Source organism: Podarcis bocagei (genome assembly GCF_964188305.1).
Source record: "Podarcis bocagei genome assembly, chromosome: 1".
Lineage (NCBI taxonomy): Eukaryota > Metazoa > Chordata > Lepidosauria > Squamata > Lacertidae > Podarcis > Podarcis bocagei.
Genome location: NC_138125.1, coordinates 147,200 through 166,288, shown reverse-complemented (window position 1 = coordinate 166,288; position 19,089 = coordinate 147,200). Strand labels below are relative to the sequence as shown.

The 19,089-nt window shown below is 52.0% G+C and overlaps 1 protein-coding gene and 1 long non-coding RNA gene across 2 annotated transcripts in view; one reads left to right on the top strand and one right to left on the bottom strand.

Annotated features, from left to right (window-relative positions):
- The window catches only part of LOC308587720 (putative cation-transporting ATPase 13A5), a 92,644-nt gene extending 75,522 nt beyond the window's left edge, over nucleotides 1-17,122 (top strand). Inside the window, exons 25-31 of the mRNA XM_081195481.1 lie at nucleotides 790-886; nucleotides 2,255-2,327; nucleotides 12,312-12,486; nucleotides 13,913-14,100; nucleotides 14,543-14,631; nucleotides 14,878-14,958; nucleotides 16,556-17,122. Coding sequence (XP_081051607.1) covers nucleotides 790-886; nucleotides 2,255-2,327; nucleotides 12,312-12,486; nucleotides 13,913-14,100; nucleotides 14,543-14,631; nucleotides 14,878-14,958; nucleotides 16,556-16,756 — 904 coding nt within the window. The 3' untranslated portion in view covers nucleotides 16,757-17,122. The remainder of the gene's footprint in view (nucleotides 1-789; nucleotides 887-2,254; nucleotides 2,328-12,311; nucleotides 12,487-13,912; nucleotides 14,101-14,542; nucleotides 14,632-14,877; nucleotides 14,959-16,555) is intronic.
- LOC308588243 lies at nucleotides 983-2,264 on the bottom strand. Its single transcript, XR_014008606.1, has 3 exons — nucleotides 1,992-2,264; nucleotides 1,224-1,679; nucleotides 983-1,193 (listed from the first exon to the last, which is right to left on the bottom strand). It is a non-coding gene; the product is annotated as an uncharacterized lncRNA (long non-coding RNA).
- Nucleotides 17,123-19,089: the final 1,967 nt, after the last annotated feature.

Here is a 19,089-nt window from a genome sequence, read left to right as displayed (position 1 = left end):
GCCTGGACCCCCACTTTTTAGCATAATTATTAACGGAAGTCTTATACACGGAAAGGTATGATATATTGACAAGCAAAGCGGTTTGTAAGCCTGATCTTTATTCAAATAACTGTTGAAACACAGTCCCCACTCACCCCACGCAGGAGGGAGGAGGAACCCAGAACAACGGTGCGCAAGCCCTTATATAGACTTTTGAAATTGCCCACCCTGTGGCCCAGTACCACCACCCCCCAAAAACATCACCACAGAAGGAGGCGGTCTCCAGCAGAAATCCTGCCTGCAAGGATACCTGATAATGGCCACTGACTGAATTACCTGGGCAGCCTGGCCATTCTTTTGTGATGGTCAATATTTTAGTTTCCTGAATCCCGGTCACAGGTTCACCCTATTCATACACAAACACGCCCTTCAGACAGGATTTGTAAGCGAAAAGGCAATGGGATGGCTTTCCCCATTTGCCTCCTTTACTGCAGAGGAATATTTGAGGTCATTGGGAGAATCAAAATGGCTTCAGGATTGCTCTCCCATACTGTTTCAGACACATGGTTCATATATTTTGATATGTGTGCATTTATGAATATTTATTCTGTACTTGAGACCTTAAAATTCTTATAACACTTCCTTCTGTCCTGCTGCCGCTGGCACTGCTGCCCCAGCCTCCATGTTGCAGCAAGTACCCACTGGGACTGGCACACTCCTGGCACTTGCCCTGGCATGCCTAGCCACTTGCCGAGTCTTTCAGCCCCGAGTTGTCCTTCTGCACTTGAGCTGCCTCTTTTTCTTCCCCAGGGAAGGTCGTGCGGCCCTCGTGGCCTCCTTCTCGGTGATTAAATACCTGACCGTGTACGCGATGGGCCAGTTCATTGGCACTGCTCTGCTGTTTTGGGTACGTACATATGTAAATATTGACAGGTGTAGATGTCAGGAGTTTGTCCTACACTTGAGTAGGATGCTGGCAAAGACACATGCCTGACTGGCATGTTCTCTCCCTCCTGGTTGATCGTTCGGGAGCTTCAAAAGCTTTCTTCAGCCCGAACATCACAGCGACCGATGCCAACAGACACCGGCACACTTAGGGATCCACAGAGTCTTCGCAGCTTGCTTAACAGACCTCAGCAACTCAGCATTTTGGCGAATCTATTTTATTTACATCTAAACACACACGGAGCACTGCAACATGGCTCCCCCTCTCTCTAGCATCAGGCAACAAAGAGAGAAAGAACAAAGGACAATAGTCCCACTTCACGGAACACAGTAACACAAACGTCCTGTCTCCATCACTTCCCACTCTGTGGAGTCAAAACATACACCATCATGTGATAGACAAAAATCCCATGACTGCAATCATGGAGCAGGAATTCTAACAGTAGATTCATCCAAAGGCCAAATCGTGGGTGACTGACAGCTTGTGTCCCTAAACTGTACTTCTTAACTTGGAGGTAGACAATGGCTTCAGTTGAAGAGAGTCCTTTCTTTCTTTATTTTTATTACTATAATTAATTAATATACTAATACTATTAATTACATTCCCTCCAAGGAGCTCAAGGTGGTTTCTATCTTCTCCTCCTCACCCACAGCGAGCTGCATTTCTGAGTGAGGGATTTGAACCCTGGTCTCTCCCCAGGTCACAGCCAGATCCTTGATCCACAGTGGTTCCCGTCTTTATAAAAAGCCTCCACCTAAAGTGTTGGCTATTTGCAGTATGGACTCAAAAATAACTTAAACAAGGTTTTAATAAGAAAAACAAAAACTAAATACATCAACAAACCAGACCCAACCACCAACCCGTCCCCCAGGGTAATGGGAGAGCTAGGTGCTGCTCCTTATATACTACACCCAATTGCTGACACAGCCTAATCAACACAACTCAGCAGCACCTGCTATGTTTCACAGCTGTAAAGCTGGGTCTCGTTATTTTGCTCTGGCCCCTTAAAGACATACACAACTGGTGGAACAATGATGAACCTTTACATTTAAAGAAACCATTCAACATAAAGGAGCAATGTGTTTGTTGCCTGGGATCCTGTAAGGCAGGGAAGTTATTTTGCTACAATGGAGCGTGGACCCGTGTGCGAATCCAGTCCCAGCAAGACATCTTTGGGTGCCGTTGCAAAGCCCCCTAGACTCTCCTACTTGGTCTGAGTTAATTCCGTAACAATCTGAAGTAACAATCTGGGTAACAATCTGTCCACAAGCGGCAGGACTGAGAGTCCTCCGTGAACTCATTCTCTCTCTCTCTCTGCCCCACTTTTAGCAAATACAGATCGTTGGGAATATGCAGTACCTCGTTCAAGATGTCGGCATCACACTAGTCGTGTGCCTAACAAGTAAGCAGATCACTGATGTCAGGGGTTTAGGTGCAGAGGCACGGGCAAGGGAGGAAACAGAGAGCGAAGGGGAGGAGACAGAGGAAAGGATGAGTGATGACGACGACCCGAGATCTCCCAGTCTTTCCAGTGAATCAGAGGATTCACAGAAAGGAGCACCAGTGGCCAGGGCAAGGGGGGAGTCTAGGGAGGCACCCCAGGAAGATAGAGCCAGAGGAGACTCAGGGGGGAGCAGCTGGAAATCGGGACCAGCGTCACCGCCAGGAAGCAGGGAAGAGGAAAGGAGCCAGGAGGGAAGCGCTGGCAGCTCACCACAGGAGGGAGGGCAGGAGTCAGGAGTGGCCACACCTCCATCGGGGAGCGAAGAAACGGTTAAGAGGAAAGTGGAAGGTTGGGCGCGCGCGCCAAGTTCAAATGCAGAGGAAGGCGGCGCAGTGAGCAGCCCCGAAAGGGAACCGGGTCCTAAAGCCCGGCGCAAGGAGGCAGAAGGGTCTGGGTCAGCGTCAGAAGAATCCCGGAAGGAAGAAGCCCCGGGGGGTAGAGGGACCCAGAGGAGGACAGTCAGGAGGAAAAGGTGGAGCAAGGCTAGGATATTAAGTTGGTGCGCACGGGGCGGAGACTCAGACGGAGCCTCGCCGATCTAGCTAGTAGACGTAGAGTTGCAGACAGCAGCGTGAGAATGGAAACTGTAATTCAATAAAGACTTTTACTTAATGACCGCTGGCTAGCGTGATCCTCTGTGAGCTAGGATCTTGAAGCAGCTCTGACAGTAGGCTCCGTCTCTACATTGTGGGCATCTGCAGCCTCGAGGAGGGGAGAGAAACAGGCGCCCACTAGCGAGCTCACGAACGGCAGGAGACATGACGGCTGAGCAGCAGATAGAGGACCTCAGAAAAGCAGTGGCACAACTGAACGCCGAGGTTCTCGCATCCAGGAAGAGAGAGGACGAGGCAGCTGCCGCCTGCAGGGATCTCCAGGTCAGGTTAGACGTACTGGCAAAGCAACCACCCCGGCAGGAGGGAATTGGGTTGGCGAGACGGACAGGCGGGCTGCTCTCTCACTTCGATGGGAACCTGCAACAGTATCCCAACTTTAGAGCCGACGTACTGTGCGCACTGCAACTGTTGCATAAAGATTTTAGAGATGAACAGGAGAGAGTGGGGTTCATCATGTCCCATCTGCATGGGGAGGCGAAAGCATGGTTGCGCAATTTATGGAGAGATAACGATCCGGCGCTCCAGAATGCGGATGCCTTTATTAAAGCGATGGATGGGTGTTTCTTATCAAGTATTGACATTGATCTTGCACGGAAGGAGGTGCATGGGCTGAGACAAGGGAGGGCCAGCGTCAGACAGTATCATGCACGCTTTTTCGCCTTGGTCAGCGCCCTGGAATGGGACAGAGATTCGGCTCCTGTAAGAGACCTCTTTTGGGAGGGACTGCACAACTCGATTAAAGATGAGATAGCGAGGGGGGAGAGACCCCGAACCACCCAGGAGGTCGTTCAGAGGGCACTGGCAGTGGGGGTGAGGCTGGAAGGACGTCCGTGGAGCAAGGACGAAGGACGTGGAGGGCGCGAACCAGCCGGGGGCCCCTCCTTCTTTCCCAGAGAAGCAGCGCGAGCGCAATCCACGCCTCCGCCAGGAGGAGGAGCCGAACCTATGGAGGTTGGAGGTGCAAGGGCTCAGTCAGCAACCAGAGCCCTAGCACCGGCAGCAGTGAAGGCGAAGCCTCCTAGAGGGACCAGGAAGTGTTACGTCTGTGAGCAGCCAGGGCATATGGCGAAAGAGTGTCCCCAGAGGCCCCACAAGCTTACTGCAGCCTCAGCAATGGTGACTGCAGCAACGCAGCAGGGAGGACCACAGCAGGGAAACGACGATGTCTGGCTGGAGGAAGAGGCACTGGGGCCCAGCCAGACGTGTTTGTGACGCAGTCCCCAGAAATTTTACAGCCAGTGAACCCCCTCCCGCCCAAACCAGTAGTGAGGCTCACAGCATCTCTCCAGCTGCCCAATGGAATCACCATGGACGTGCCAATCACCATCGACTCCGGCAGCAACGCGGACTTTATAGGGCAGGAATTTGTCGACAGGCACGCTGTGCAGTTGCTGCCGGCCACACTGCCCCTGCAGGTTGTCACGGTGGATGGCAGGGAGCTGCTAGGGGGGCAAGTGGTGAAGCAGACGCCACCAATGGTGATGCGACTTGGGAATCACAGGGAAGTCATCAGCTTCAACGTCACTCAACTGTCTGACACGCCCATTGTATTGGGTATGAGTTGGCTGGACAAGCACAGCCCAACGATGGCTTGGTTCCAGAGGCAGCTGGTCTTCGGCTCTTCCTTTTGTGCTGAACACTGCATCGTACCCAGGCAGGAAGGAGGGGAAGAGGAGTCACAGCTGCTGCTAGGCACGCTGCAAGCGATTCCCCACAAGTACGCAGAATTTCTGGAAGTTTTCTGCGAGAAGGAGGCGGACAGGCTACCCCCTCACAGACCATATGACTGCAAAATTGACCTGCTGCCGGGGGCGGCGCTGCCTAAAGGGAAGCTGTATTCCATGTCTGAGGACGAACTGCAGGAACTCAAAGACTTCATCGATCATAATTTGGAGCGCGGTTTCATCCGGGAGTCTAAGGCAGTGGGGGGCAGTCCTGTATTCTTTGTTAAGAAGCGAGACACGCCCCAAAAAAGACTCGTAGTGGATTACAGGATTTTGAACAGTGTGACCAAGCCGTCGGACTTCCCCATGCCCCGCATCGACGACCTCCTGGCGAAGGTACGGAAGGGAAAGGTGTTCACCAAGTTGGACCTGCGGGGGGCGTACAACCTCATTCGCATGCGGGAAGGTGATGAGTGGAAGACGGCCATGTTCACGCCACTGGGTACCTACGAATACAGAGTTATGCCTTTTGGACTGCAAAATGGCGCTCACGTTTTTCAAGCATTTATGCATCACGTGTTGGCGGGACTTCTCTACAAGACGTGCGTCTGTTTCTTGGATGACATCCTGATCTTTTCGGAGTCGCAGCAAGAACATGACAAGCACGTCAAGGAAGTGCTGGGCAGGCTAAAGCAACACAGGCTCTACGCCAAGCTGGAGAAGTGCCAATTTGACGTGCCGGAGGTGGATTTTCTGGGCTACAAGCTGTCTGCCAAGGGGCTCGCCATGGACAGCGCCAAGGTTCGAGCGGTGTTGGATTGGAAGAGCCCACGCAACCGGAAGGAGGTCCAACGGTTTGTCGGCTTTGCGAACTTCTATCGCAAGTTTATCAAGGGCTTCGCGATGCAGACGGCGGCCATCACTGACACCCTTAGCTCCAAGAAGAAGAAGTTCATCTGGACAGAGCAGGCGGAGCAGTCCTTTCAGGCCCTCAAGCGTCTCTTCGCGTCGGAAGAGCAGCTGCTTCATGTCAACCCCAGCATGCCGATGAGGGTGGAGACAGACGCTTCGGACAGAGCAGTGGGGGCGGTCCTGCTGCAGAAGGACCCGCAGGGCGTGTGGCGGCCGGGAGCGTTTTACTCCAGGAAGCTCAGCAAGTCCGAGCAGAACTACACCATATGGGACAGGGAGTTGCTGGCCATTCATGCAGCGTTCAAGGCGTGGAGGCACTTTCTGATCGGCGCCAAGCACACGGTGCAGGTTTGCACAGACCACAAGAATCTGGAACACTGGCGCACGGCACAGTTCCTGAACCAGAGGCAGATACGTTGGGCTGAGTTCTTTGCGGACTTCGACTTCCGAATAGAGTATGTCCCGGGGGACACCAACATCATGGCAGACGCTCTCTCCCGCAAGCCACAGTATCTGGAGGACGCAACACCAGCGGCCGCCATGCACATCTTTGCACCGACAGTGTGGGCGTGCGCCGCGGCGACCGTGGACCTAGAGGCGGTGCGGCGAGCGTTGCAGGGGGACTCCTTCGCACAAACGAAGATGGCAGAGGTGCGAGGGGGCAAGGCAGCGGCCGACGGTTTCCAGCTACGAGATGGCTTGCTCATCCGTAAAGGGGCCATCTACGTGCCGGGTGACGAACTTCGAGCCAAGGTGCTACAGCAGCTGCACGACGCACCCACGGCCGGGCACTTTGGCAAGGAGAAGACGGTGGAATTAGTAGCCAGGGATTTCTGGTGGCCTGGAATGAGAGGGGAGGTCGCAGACTACGTAGCGAGGTGTGACACCTGCCAGAGGGCAAAGCCGGTGCACAAACCGCCGGCTGGACTGTTGGAGCCGCTGCAAACTCCGGTCGAACCTTGGGAAAGGGTGGCTCTGGACTTTGTCACGGATCTGCCCAGCTCAAGGGGCAAGACGGCAGTGTTGGTGGTGGTGGACCTGTTCTCCAAGATGGCGCATTTCATTCCGTGTGCTAAGGTGGCCACGGCGGAGCAAACCGCCAAACTGTTCATAGACCACGTGTTCAAGGTTCACGGTCTGCCACGGTCTATTCTGTCCGACCGCGGGCGGCAGTTCATCTCGAACTTCTGGCAGAAACTGATGGGCTTCCTAAACGTCAAGATCAATCTGGCGTCGGCGAGACACCCGCAGACCAACGGGCAAGCGGAGCGAGCCAATGCCATCATGCAGCAGTACCTGAGATGTTATGCAAACCAACAGCCTGCGACGTGGGTGGATTACCTGCCGCTTGCAGAGTTTGCCTACAACAACACGAAGCACGTATCCACGGGCGTCACGCCGTTCTTCGCCAACAACGGGCGGCACCCTAGAACCTTTCCGGGACTGGAATGCAGGGGAGAAGGGGAGCCGCAGTCAGCAAAGCTGCAGGAAGTCCACGATCAGCTGCGGCGCCACCTGGAGCTGGCTAAACACGCATACAAGGTACAAGCGGACAAACACAGAAGGGTTGGCGAAGAGCTCCACGTGGGAGACTGGGTCTGGTTAGCAGCCCACGCAGTGCCGGCCAGGTCGTTGGCCAAGAAGAAACTAGGGCATAAACAACTGGGGCCCTACCAAGTCGAAGAGCAGGTCAACCCGGTGGCTTTCAGGCTGGCGCTTCCGGAGGGTTCCAGAATGCATCCGGTGTTCCACAGATCGGTGCTCACTCCCTACAAGGCACCGCACAGGTTCCAGGAACCCGGAACGGCGCCGAGTCCGCTCAGAGAAGGAACGGGGCACGCGGGAGTGGCACAGGAGGAGCGCATCAACGAAGTCACGGAGATTTTGGACTCCAGATGGGGGGAAGAGGGAGTAGAATACTTTCTCGCCAGGGAGGGCACCCCGGCCAGTGCGAACAGCTGGGTGCCGGGCTACGCTTTAGACGAACCTCTGCTCAAAGACGAGTTTCATGCCCTCTTCCCACATAGACCTATGCCAGCAGACTTTTTCGACGACTGGCTTTTCACGCCCACGCTTTCGGACAGCACGTTCAGGGGGTTCGACTCGGACGAGGAACCAACACGAGACGTCCGTTCCCCGGAGGGGTCACCCTCGGGATCTGTCTCAGAACCCTCGTATTGGTGGGACGATAGGCCGGAGGAGCAGTTCCGCAGAAAGTGGCTGGACTGTTCCGGCCGAGCAACGCCGCCTGGAGGAAGTGCGGGAGAGACGGACATGGACATTTTCGGGGACGACCCTGGTTTCGAGCACGGCGGCACAGAGATGGAAGAGGAGGTGACTGTCGTCAACGAGAGCAGAGAGGAAGACCTGGAAGAGTTCCGCTGGAGGCCTGCCACGGGAAGCGACCGATATCCGACGTTCGTCCCTTTGCAACAGCAGCCCCCAGCTCCAGCACCGGAAGGAGGGGAGGGGGGACTGGGGGGCTTCGAGGGGGGGATGGATGTCAGGGGTTTAGGTGCAGAGGCACGGGCAAGGGAGGAAACAGAGAGCGAAGGGGAGGAGACAGAGGAAAGGATGAGTGATGACGACGACCCGAGATCTCCCAGTCTTTCCAGTGAATCAGAGGATTCACAGAAAGGAGCACCAGTGGCCAGGGCAAGGGGGGAGTCTAGGGAGGCACCCCAGGAAGATAGAGCCAGAGGAGACTCAGGGGGGAGCAGCTGGAAATCGGGACCAGCGTCACCGCCAGGAAGCAGGGAAGAGGAAAGGAGCCAGGAGGGAAGCGCTGGCAGCTCACCACAGGAGGGAGGGCAGGAGTCAGGAGTGGCCACACCTCCATCGGGGAGCGAAGAAACGGTTAAGAGGAAAGTGGAAGGTTGGGCGCGCGCGCCAAGTTCAAATGCAGAGGAAGGCGGCGCAGTGAGCAGCCCCGAAAGGGAACCGGGTCCTAAAGCCCGGCGCAAGGAGGCAGAAGGGTCTGGGTCAGCGTCAGAAGAATCCCGGAAGGAAGAAGCCCCGGGGGGTAGAGGGACCCAGAGGAGGACAGTCAGGAGGAAAAGGTGGAGCAAGGCTAGGATATTAAGTTGGTGCGCACGGGGCGGAGACTCAGACGGAGCCTCGCCGATCTAGCTAGTAGACGTAGAGTTGCAGACAGCAGCGTGAGAATGGAAACTGTAATTCAATAAAGACTTTTACTTAATGACCGCTGGCTAGCGTGATCCTCTGTGAGCTAGGATCTTGAAGCAGCTCTGACAACTGTGTTATGGGGTTGTGTATTTAGCAGGTGAGTTCCCTCAGGGGTTTGGGTTTGGGGCCGCTGCTACAAGGAAGGTACACAGTCAGATATGAAACACACAAATTCCCTCTTGAGGTGAAGGGAGCCCGGACACTGAGGTCCAGCACCGAGGGCCTTCTGGCGGTTCCCTCACTACGAGAAGCCAAGTTACAGGGAACCAGGCAGAGGGCCTTCTCGGTAGTGGTGCCCGCCTTGTGGAACGCCCTCCCACCAGATGTCAAAGAGAACAACAACTACCAGACTTTTAGAAGACATCTGAAGGCAGCCCTGTTTAGGGAAGCTTTTAATGTTTGATGTATCATTGTATTTTAATATTCTTTTGGAAGGCGCCCAGAGTGGCTGGGGAAACCCAGCCAGATGGGCGGGGTATAAATAATAAATTATTATTATTATTATTATTATTATTATTATTATTATTATTATTATTATTATTATTAATTTGGCTTACTCCAACCTGAATGAGCAAGGGACACGGGTGGCTCTGTGGATTAAACCAGAGAGCCTAGGACTTGCCTATCAGAAGGTTGGCGGTTCAAATCCCCATGACGTGGTGAGCTCCTGTTGTTTGGTCCCAGCTCCTGCCAACCTACAAGTTCGAAAGCAGGTCAAAGTGCAAGTAGATAAACAGGTACCGCTCCGGCAGGAAGGTAAATGGCGTTTCTGTGTGCTGCTTTGGTTCTCCAGAAGCGGCTGAGTCATGCTGGCCACATACGATACGATATCTTTATTGTCATTGTCCCTTGTGGAACAATGAAATTAAAAACTACATAAAACTACATAAAAACTACATAAAACTACATAAAAACTACATAAAACTACATAAAAACTACATAAAACTACATAAAAACTACATAAAACATTCAAAAACCCCTAAAAAACTCTAAAGCCCCATTTTAAAATACACTATACTACAGAGACCCCTTATGCCGCGTTTAGAACCAGAATTGCATTAGCGTAGAAACTGTTTTTCAGGCGGCTAGTCCTGGCCTTTATAACCCTATACCTTCTTCCAGAAGGCAGAAGCTGAAAGAGATCTTTTCCGGGGTGCGTACTATCATGTGCTATCTCTGCCGCTTTCTTATGGCACCTGGCAGCATAGATTTGATCTAAGGTGGGAAGAGTGCACCCAATAATTCTCTCTGCAGTCTTTACAACCCTGGATAGCATTGTTTTTTTCCTGGCCATGCAGCTCCCAAACCACACACACAGACCATAAATTAGTACGCTCTCCACAGTGCAATGGTAGAATGCCATCAACAGGTCCTTTGAGAGATTGTTTTTCCAGAGGATTCTCAGAAAATATAACCTCTGCTGTGCTCTCTTCACCAGGTCTTTGCTGTTCTCTCCCCAGGTTAGGTTGTCTCTCAACTCCATTCCCAGAAATCGAAACACTGAGACCTGTTCCACGCACTTCCCCTCAATAATAAGTGGCTGAATATTCAATTTACATTTCCTAAAGTCCACAATGATCTCTTTTGTTTTCTTTAAGTTAAGCAGTAAGTTGTTTTTCCTGCACCACTCCCCCAACTGCTCAACTTCCTTCCTATAGGCCGTCTCCCCTCTCCAGCCGTAACATGACCCAGAAGCTGTACGCCAACTCCCTCAGCCAGCAAAGCGAGATGAGCGCCGCAACCCCAGAGTTGTTTGAGACTGGACCTAATGGTCAGGGCTCCCTTTACCTTTACCTAACCTGAATGAGCAGTGCTCAAGTTCAAATTCTGGCCAGCCTTGGGAGGGAGAAGGGCAGCCTCCAAGCCTGCCTCTCTCTGAGCTCAGATTTGGTAAGTGACTGGGCCTGCTTCACCTTCCTGAGAACTCTCCCTGGAGCAAGCATTTTCCTTTCCGCAAAGCCTCCTGCTCTTCTTGGCTGACTCCTCCAGACCAGCTCTCCGTCCTCACCTCCGCCCCCCCCCTTACCTCTACAATGCTTCTTCTGCGCCTGGTCCTGATGCTGGCGGCCTGTGGGGCGGAAGAGGGCGCTCACTTGAGCAATTTGTCTTGTAAGAACATGAGAAGGGTCTGCTGGATCAGGCCCATGGCCCCTCCAGTCCAGCATCCTGTTCTCTCTCTGGGCAGCCAGAAGCCCCGACGGGAATCCTGCAAGCAGGACCTGGGCACAAGAGCAGGGTTCCAGCCATGGGGATTCGGAAGCAATGCTGCTTCTGTCCGTGGAGGCTGAGCACAGCCACCTGGGCTGCTCCCCATCAATAGCTCTCTCCCCTTCCCTGAACGGTTCTCATCCTTCTTCAAAGCCATCCAAGTTGGGGGCCGTTGATTCCTCCTGTGGGAGGGAGTTCCACAGATGAAGGAGGACTGCCTTCTATTCGTCCTGAATCTTCCCATGTGTGTTGGATGTCCACCAGTTCTAGTGTTAGGAGAGAGGATTGATACGATTTAAAGCATCCAACTGCCTGAGGCAAAGGATCCGGTGCAGACCGAGACTCCTCTGGTTCCAAGTCCGAGCCCAAGTCCCAGGCCATCGCAGCTATGACTTTTGAAGATCTGCCATAGCTTTGGCAGGATGTCAGATCCTTAACCACTGAGTGTGGGATGAGAAAGATAAGTTGGAGACCTGCCCAGGGCTATGGCAGCAGTGGCGGAGGAAGAGGGTGTGGTGGGGCCAGTGCGCCCTGGGTGTCATCCCTGAGGGGGGTGACATCATCACACCACCCCTGGGCATTGCCCCCCGGGATGCTCGATGCTCGCCATGGGTGCCCCCCCCTGGGGATGCTCACCGCGGGCGGCTAGCTCCGCCCCCATGTGCACAGCATGTGCGCCGCTCCAGGTGCCGGAGCAGCTAGCTCCGCCTCTGTATGGCGGGATGCCAGACCTTTTGTTAGACTTTGACAGACAGGATGGCGAGTGACGCGGGGAAACACGCAACCCTTGTGAGCAGAGAAGAGAAGAGAGCGAGCGAGCGAAAAAGTGGAAGCAGAGAGCCGTATTTGTTGGATTACAACAGGGAGAATGAAGAAACAGAGGGGAAACAAACATCTCACACAGAAATTTGCAGGACATAAACTCCTCTTGCAGAAATAAAATTTATTAAATATGCGGTTACAAATGAAAGTCGTGAAACCAGCAGCCGTAGAATAAAGGATCAAGATTGGAGCTTTTGTAATGGGAATAATCAAGATTATGGAATCAGAAAGTAATAAGAACTCTGCACCCTGAAATCCAGCACATGGGAAGTCACCCAACGTTGTTTAATTTGGTATTTGAATAATTGGCTATTTAATTGTATTGTAATTTGGTACTGTATTGGGATAATGTGGCTCTTTTGGATCATTGTAATTTAAAATGAATAATAAAGAATTATTCTATAGTGTTAGGAGAGAGGGAAGGGCAACCTTTCTAAACTCTTCGCTTTCTCCATGCCGTGTCTTCCTCCCCACAGTGAACCTGACCCACGCCTACCCCAAGCTGGCCCACTACCGACCCCCCGGGCGGCTCCTCTCCCCGCCGCTCCTGCTCTCCATCATCCTCAACGTCCTCTTCACCCTCACCGTCCAAGTCTTCGCCTTCCTGTATGTGAAGCAGCAGCCCTGGTACTCTGTCCTGCGCAGCCACAGGTGAGGTCCCCATCCAAAGAGTGCACCTTCCAGGGAGAGGCGTAGAGGTGGGCTGGGGTGGGTGACCAGGGGGTGCCGTTTCCCTCTTGCTGGTGTCTAAGGGTAGAGGCTCCCCTTATTCCCAGAGGCAGCAGTGGGAGGGTGGGGGCGGAATCTCCCTTGGAGCTCACCCAGGCCGCCTCTGCTCACGGAGGATACCCCCAATTTTCTCACGGGGAAGTCATACGAGATCCTCTCTCGGTGGAGCCTTCTTTCTGATCTGTTTGTGGGGAGGTTAGATGCCTCATCCTTTTGAGCTGCAAAGTATCTCCTTAAAAGAAAGAATTGGGAGGTGGTGCTGGGTGCCAAAGGGGCAACAGGGTTTAGTGAGCAGGAAGAACCTGTGACGGGGGCAGTTCAGACTCTGAGGCTGGAGCAGAGGAGTGGGTTCAAGAGGCTGCTGCAGAACCCAGAGAGGCTGCGATATGTGATATGTGATCCATGAGAGGCAGTCAAGTACAACATTCATTCTAATGCTAGAGAAGACATGCAAGGGAATGTTTGGTCCAGCCAGTTGAAACTTCCTGTTCCTCCTGGCTGGAGCATCCTTGCTTTGCATGTGACTAAAGGTGGGCTTGACTAAACCTGTCCAGGTAACAAAAGGACAAGTCACGCAGCACACCTCTCTCTTTTTGATTCCCTTCTTCGTTTGACAAGCTAGGACTGCTCTGCTAGCTTCTCAGCTAGCATAAGCACTGGGATTATTCCCCCATATGGGGTAGATCAACATGTACATATTTGTAAATAAATCTGCCTTCAGGAATCCAACTGTGAACTGATGTGAGTAAACCTTTTCATCATCTTTGAATAAGATTGTGGCATCTTTATTCTTTTAAGAGGGATTCAAGGGAACTTACCAGGAATGTACAATTCAATCTGAGACAGACTGAATTGTATAATAGTGAGAGGCTCACACGAGCCTGCAACCAGCTATCTGCTATGCCTGTAAGAAGGGGAATGTAAACTCTGCTAAGTAAAGGATCTTGCTAGCACAAGTTAGGAAGGATATTAATTAACAATATATCCTCTCCTGCCACCCTGAACATTCCCACAAACTCCCCTTCCCCTGTTCTCCCAGAATAAGGAGGAAAGCAGAACAGAGACCAGAGGTGCTCAGGCGCAGTTTGAGACGGCTTGGGAAACATCTGGGAGAGGAGGAGCCTTAGGTGGAAGGCAGGGGCCTTCAGCCTGGCAACGGTTCCATGGGGCCAAGACCTGCTGGGAAGGGTTGCTGAGACCACTAGGCCGAGTTGCCTGCCATTTCCTTGAATGAAGAGTTAACTTGGCCAGCATCTGCCTCTGCCTCTTCATTCTGACCTGCATCTAACTAGGACAACGAGGCAGAGGAAGTAACTCTGGGTGATGTGTGTGTGTGTCTTCCTTCCAGGGGGTGCCCTACTGCAGACCACCCTGTGTCCCTAGGCAACGGGACAACCAGCAACGCCACGGCCCCAGAGCACTCCGTCCTGAGCTATGAGGACACCACTCTCTGGCCACTGGTCACCGTCAACTGCATCATTGCAGCCTTTGTCTTCTCCAAGGGGAAGCCCTTCCGGAAGCCCATCTACACCAATTGTGAGTTAACAGGGTGGGGGCAGCAGACCCTTATGTCCTTTTCTGCCTTTTCGGTTCATGATGACTTCTGCCCCACCCAGCCCAGCAGAGCCCCGAGACCCCAGAACCAGCCTTGCCAGGGGTCTGGTTCTGGGCACAGCCCAGGTAGCATTTTCCTGCAGTGCTCAGAGAGCTTTCCATGCATTGTCTCTTTGCTCCTTATCACACCCTGTGGAAGGAAGGAAGGAAGGAAGGAAGGAAGGAAGGAAGGAAGGAAGGAAGGAAGGAAGGAGCCCATTGTGGTGGCAGCAGGAGCAGCCCCAGTGACCAGTCGCCCTTCCTGAGATCCAGAGGCACATGGGAACCTGCTTGTTGCCTCCCATCTCCCGTTGCTCTTCCTGATCCTAGAGGCCCCCAGATTCCTGGGCTTCATTGGGGGCTCTTCCTCTTCTTGATTCCCCAGATATCTTCTCTGGCCTGCTGTGTGTCCAGCTTGGAGTTTCCCTTTTCCTTTTCTTCGCTGACCTGGAACCCATCTACAGAGGAATGGAGGTGAGTCGGAAGTGCCTAGCGGGAGACTCCAAGGGAGGGTGGGAGGTGAACCCGGAGCTCCCCTCAGCACAAGGATATGGGCAGCCAGCACCAGATTGGAGCGCCATGCTCTGCGCTTGGGGCAAAACGCAGAGCCCTGGGCCGGGCTCCAGGGGTGTGGGGTGCGGAAGGAGGGGGCAGGTGCCAGGCAGGCTGACCTGAAGGCGCAGCGGAAGCTTAACCAGCTTGCAACCTCTTTCCTCACAGTTTCTCTGCACCCCAAACATCTGGAGGGTTTATGTGCTGCTGATGCTGCTGGTGGCCTTCTCCGTCTCGTTCTTCGTGGAGGTGAGCAGGCGACCGTGATTTCAGGAAGCTGCCTTGCGCCAAGTCTGGCTGCTGGCCCATCTAGTCCAACGCTGTCTACACGGACTGGCAGCAGCTGTCCACGGTTTCAGGCAGGGGTCTCTCGGTCCCAGCGGGGATTGAACCTGAGAGCTTCTGCTTGCAAGGCTGACGCTCAGCCTCTGAGCTACGGCTTTTCATTTCCCCAGGAACCAGCAGAGCGCTACCTACTCCCAGGGGTTGTGGGAACCTGCTGCTGGTGGTTCAGGGGATGTGGAGGGGATTTGGGGGTTAAAGAGGGTCGGGAAAACAGTCCCTCGGGCTCAGCGTCCTCCTCCTGCTCACCAACAGATGATGATGATGATGATTAATTAAACTGATATACTGCCCTTCATCTGAAAATCACAGGGCGGTTTACAACATAACAAATACAAAATGAAGACACAAAATCCTAATCCTAATAATGACCCCAATAACCCCCCTACCCCAAACACATTTTAAAGGGCATAGCATGTTGTTCATCCCAAGGCCTGGTTGAAGAAGACCCTTTTCACCTGGTGCCTAAACATGTGTAATGGAGGTGCCAGGTGGACTTCCCTGGGGAGAGCATTCCACAAGCGGGGAGCCACCACAGAAAAGGCCCTGTTCTCATGGGGCCACCCCTCTTGCGGAGCAGGCACACGACAACGGGCCTCAGAAGATGACCTTAGGATCCGGGTCGCTTCACGTGGGGAATATTGTGGTCCTGAGCCATTTCAGGCTTTAGAGGTCAAAAGCGGAAACTAAGTGGCAGCCGGTGCAGTCGGGCTAGGATCGGTGCAATAGCCTTAAACCATCTTGCCCCAGTGATTAAACTAGCCATGAATTCCCAAAGCGGCAACTTTCCCCCAGATGCTTTTGGGATCAGAGGCAGCTCTGCTTTGGAAGGCCAGGAGGCTTGACAGATGCTCTTGCGCTCAGATCCTGCGTGTGGGTTTCGCTCAGGGGCGTTTGGTCAGCCACAGTGAGAACAGGATGCTGGACTGGACGGGCCCCTTTCTCTTTTATAGATATAAATTTTTATTAGTTTTTTAACATACCATTTTCAACAGTGATTAAACATACTTTTACATCTTCTTCAATTTTTTTTACTTCAATCAGTCCTGCCTGAAAATTTTCCAATCTAATCTCTTAGTATGCATTTCTTATTTTCCCTATTACATCTCAAACTCATAACCAATATCTCTATCTTTTTCTACTTTGTAACACTTCGTATATTTCTCCTTACAAAACTTCTTGTAGTCCTACTAGCGTAATTTGTTGATTACAGTTGCTCTTCAAATAATTCATATACTTCTTCCAATCTTCTGTAAATCTCTGGTCCCGCAGGTTTCAAATCCTTCCTGTTATTTTGCCCAATTCTGCGTAGTCCCTTAATTTCGTCTGCCATTCTTCTTTCGTTGGAATTTATTCTTGCTTCCATTTCTGGGCTAACAATACTCTTGCCGCTGTTGTTTGACACCTTGTCTATTAATGCCTTGGCCTATAATACCAAGTAAAAATGCTTCTGGTTTTTTAAGAATGGATGGGCCCCTTTCTCATGCTCCCATGTTCTTTGCAGGATGGCATCCTGCAGAACCACCGCCTCTGGCTTCTGATCAAGGCCCTCTTCCGCTTCCGCTCCTCCAGCCAGTACCGGAAGCTGCAGCGGCAGCTGGAGGAGGACGCAAAGTGGCCGCCCACCAGCCAGAAGGACTTTGCAGAAGAGCCCAAGAGTGGCGCTTACGTCAACCCCATCTATGACGAGGTGGGAGAGAACTAGCTGGGGAGGCCGCAGGCTGGCCCAGGAGGACTGGCCAAAAGGGACTTATTGTGTGCAGAGAGACTGATAGGAACCAATGGGAGATCCCTCTGACTGCGCACAGAGCCTGCCTTTGCTCATCCAGCTCAAGGAGGTTTGTCCCCTGCCGGGGGGGGGGGGTGCATTTTGCTGTTGGCTCTGCCTGTGTGGAGAAATCTAGGGCTTGATCCCTGTGCCCACGCAAGGGATCCCTGCCTCTTCCACGGGGACCAGGCTGCTCCAGGGAAGGGACGCACGAGGGAACACCATCCGCCGTCTGGAAAACAAAGATAACCCTGTATTTTTGCTTTCCCAAAGAGAATAAAGTGGGGTGTTTTTTTTCTTTTAGGATCGTTGCCTGCCATTTATTAGGAGTTCTGCTACTTGCAAAAATGTGCCGCAGAGTTGGTGCATCTGTGTGTATATGGAGGGCAGGACAAGGTTTGGGGGGTTTGGGGAGGAGAGGGAAGACTTCACGGGCATTAAGATGAATGTCATTGAGTTGTTGGGTTGGAAGGGACCCCAAGGGTCATCTAGTCCAACCCCCTGCAAGGCAGGAATCTCAGCGACAGAATCCCTGAGAGATGGTCATCCAATGTCTGTTTAAAAGCTTCCAAGGAAGGAGAGTCCTTCATCTCCCAAGGTCATCCGTTCCGCTGTCAAACAGCAATCACTGTCAGAAGCCTATTCTTGATGTTGGGTCGGAATCACCCTTTTTGTAACTTGAAGCCCTGGGTTCAGGTCCTGCCTTCTGGGGCAGCAGAAAACCTTCCAAGGGGCAGTCCTTGAAGTGTTTGAAGACACTGGCTCTCGTCCTGCCTCTCAGTCTCCTTTTCTCCAGGCTTATCCCGACCCGACTCCTAATAAGGCTTCGGTCCTAAATTCAGTAATTCTCTCTCAAACAGTCATAAAGTTGGTGTTTAGCGTGCTCATCCTCTGTGTAGAAATTCAAGGGTCTCAAATATAGAATAGGTAAAGGTAAAGGGATCCCTGACCGGACGACTCTAGGGTTGCGGTGCTCATCTCGCTTTACTGGCCAAGGGAGCCAGCGTACAGCTTCTGGGTCATGTGGCCAGCATGACTAAGCCACTTCTGGCGAACCAGAGCAGCACACGGAAACAGCGTTTACCTTCCCGCCGGAGCGGTACCTATTGATCTACTTGCACTTTGACGTGCTTTTGAACTGCTAGGTTGGCAGGAGCAGGGACCGAGCAATGGGAGCTCACCCCATCATGGGGATTCAAGCCGCCGACCTTCTGATCAGCAAGCCCTAGACTGTGTGGTTTAATCCACAGCGCCACCCGCATTGATAATTGCACAAGGCAAACACACATACATAAGTATATAAACCACATGTCTAGAGCAGTGCAGCAGAGAAATCCAAAAGCCATTTTGGCTCTCCGAAAGACCCCACGGAGGCAGAAAGCCATCCAGGGAAGTTCCTGAAGGGATTCCTCTCCTAGATCGAGGGACCTCCTCAGCCTTAATGGTTGTGGTTTGCCCATTGCAAATGTTTTGTGTAAACTGTGGCTGGAACTAGGTGAAACTTGCTTAATCCTCAGGAATATCACCCCTTGGCCTGCCTGAGCCAAAGGAACCTGGTGTGTGATGTGATTTCTGACTCTCAAGGCCAAAATGCCAAAGCCAACTGTTATAAGAAACAAACAAACAAAAAAATCCTTCCAGTAGCACCTTAGAAACCAGCTAAGTTTGTTATTGGTATAAGCTTTCGTGTTCATGCACACTTCTTCAGATACACGCACATGAAAGCTCATACTAATAACTAAGTTAGATGGTCTCTAAGGTACTACTGGAAGGAATTTTTTAATTTTAATTTTCTTTTGACCAACACGGCTACCTACCTGTTATAAGAAAAAAAACTTCTCCTTTATCCCTTATGGGGTACCTAAGAGCCTGTATAGAGTCCTTATGTAGGTTCTCTATCAGTAAGAGAAAAGAGGCCAACTAGAGAATATGGATTTGTTAAACACAATTGAAAGTTGATACCAGTGACTGGGGTGATAAGACAATGGGTTAAGATCGGAAATATGAAATTGGGGAAAAACAAGAGAGGAAAAAGTAGGAACAAGTAAAAAAAATATTTCTTTTTTTAAAAAAAATGATATTTATTACATTTTAAAGAGTTACAAAAAGAAAAAGTTAAACAAGACAGCATATTTAAGAGATACAAGTCATCACATCACGATAATATCAAAACAAAAAAGAAAAAAGAAAAGGGGGAATACAAAAAAATACAATACAATACATCTTCCCATAACTTGTCTTTCATTTGCTTCTTTCCTTGACCTCCTCAC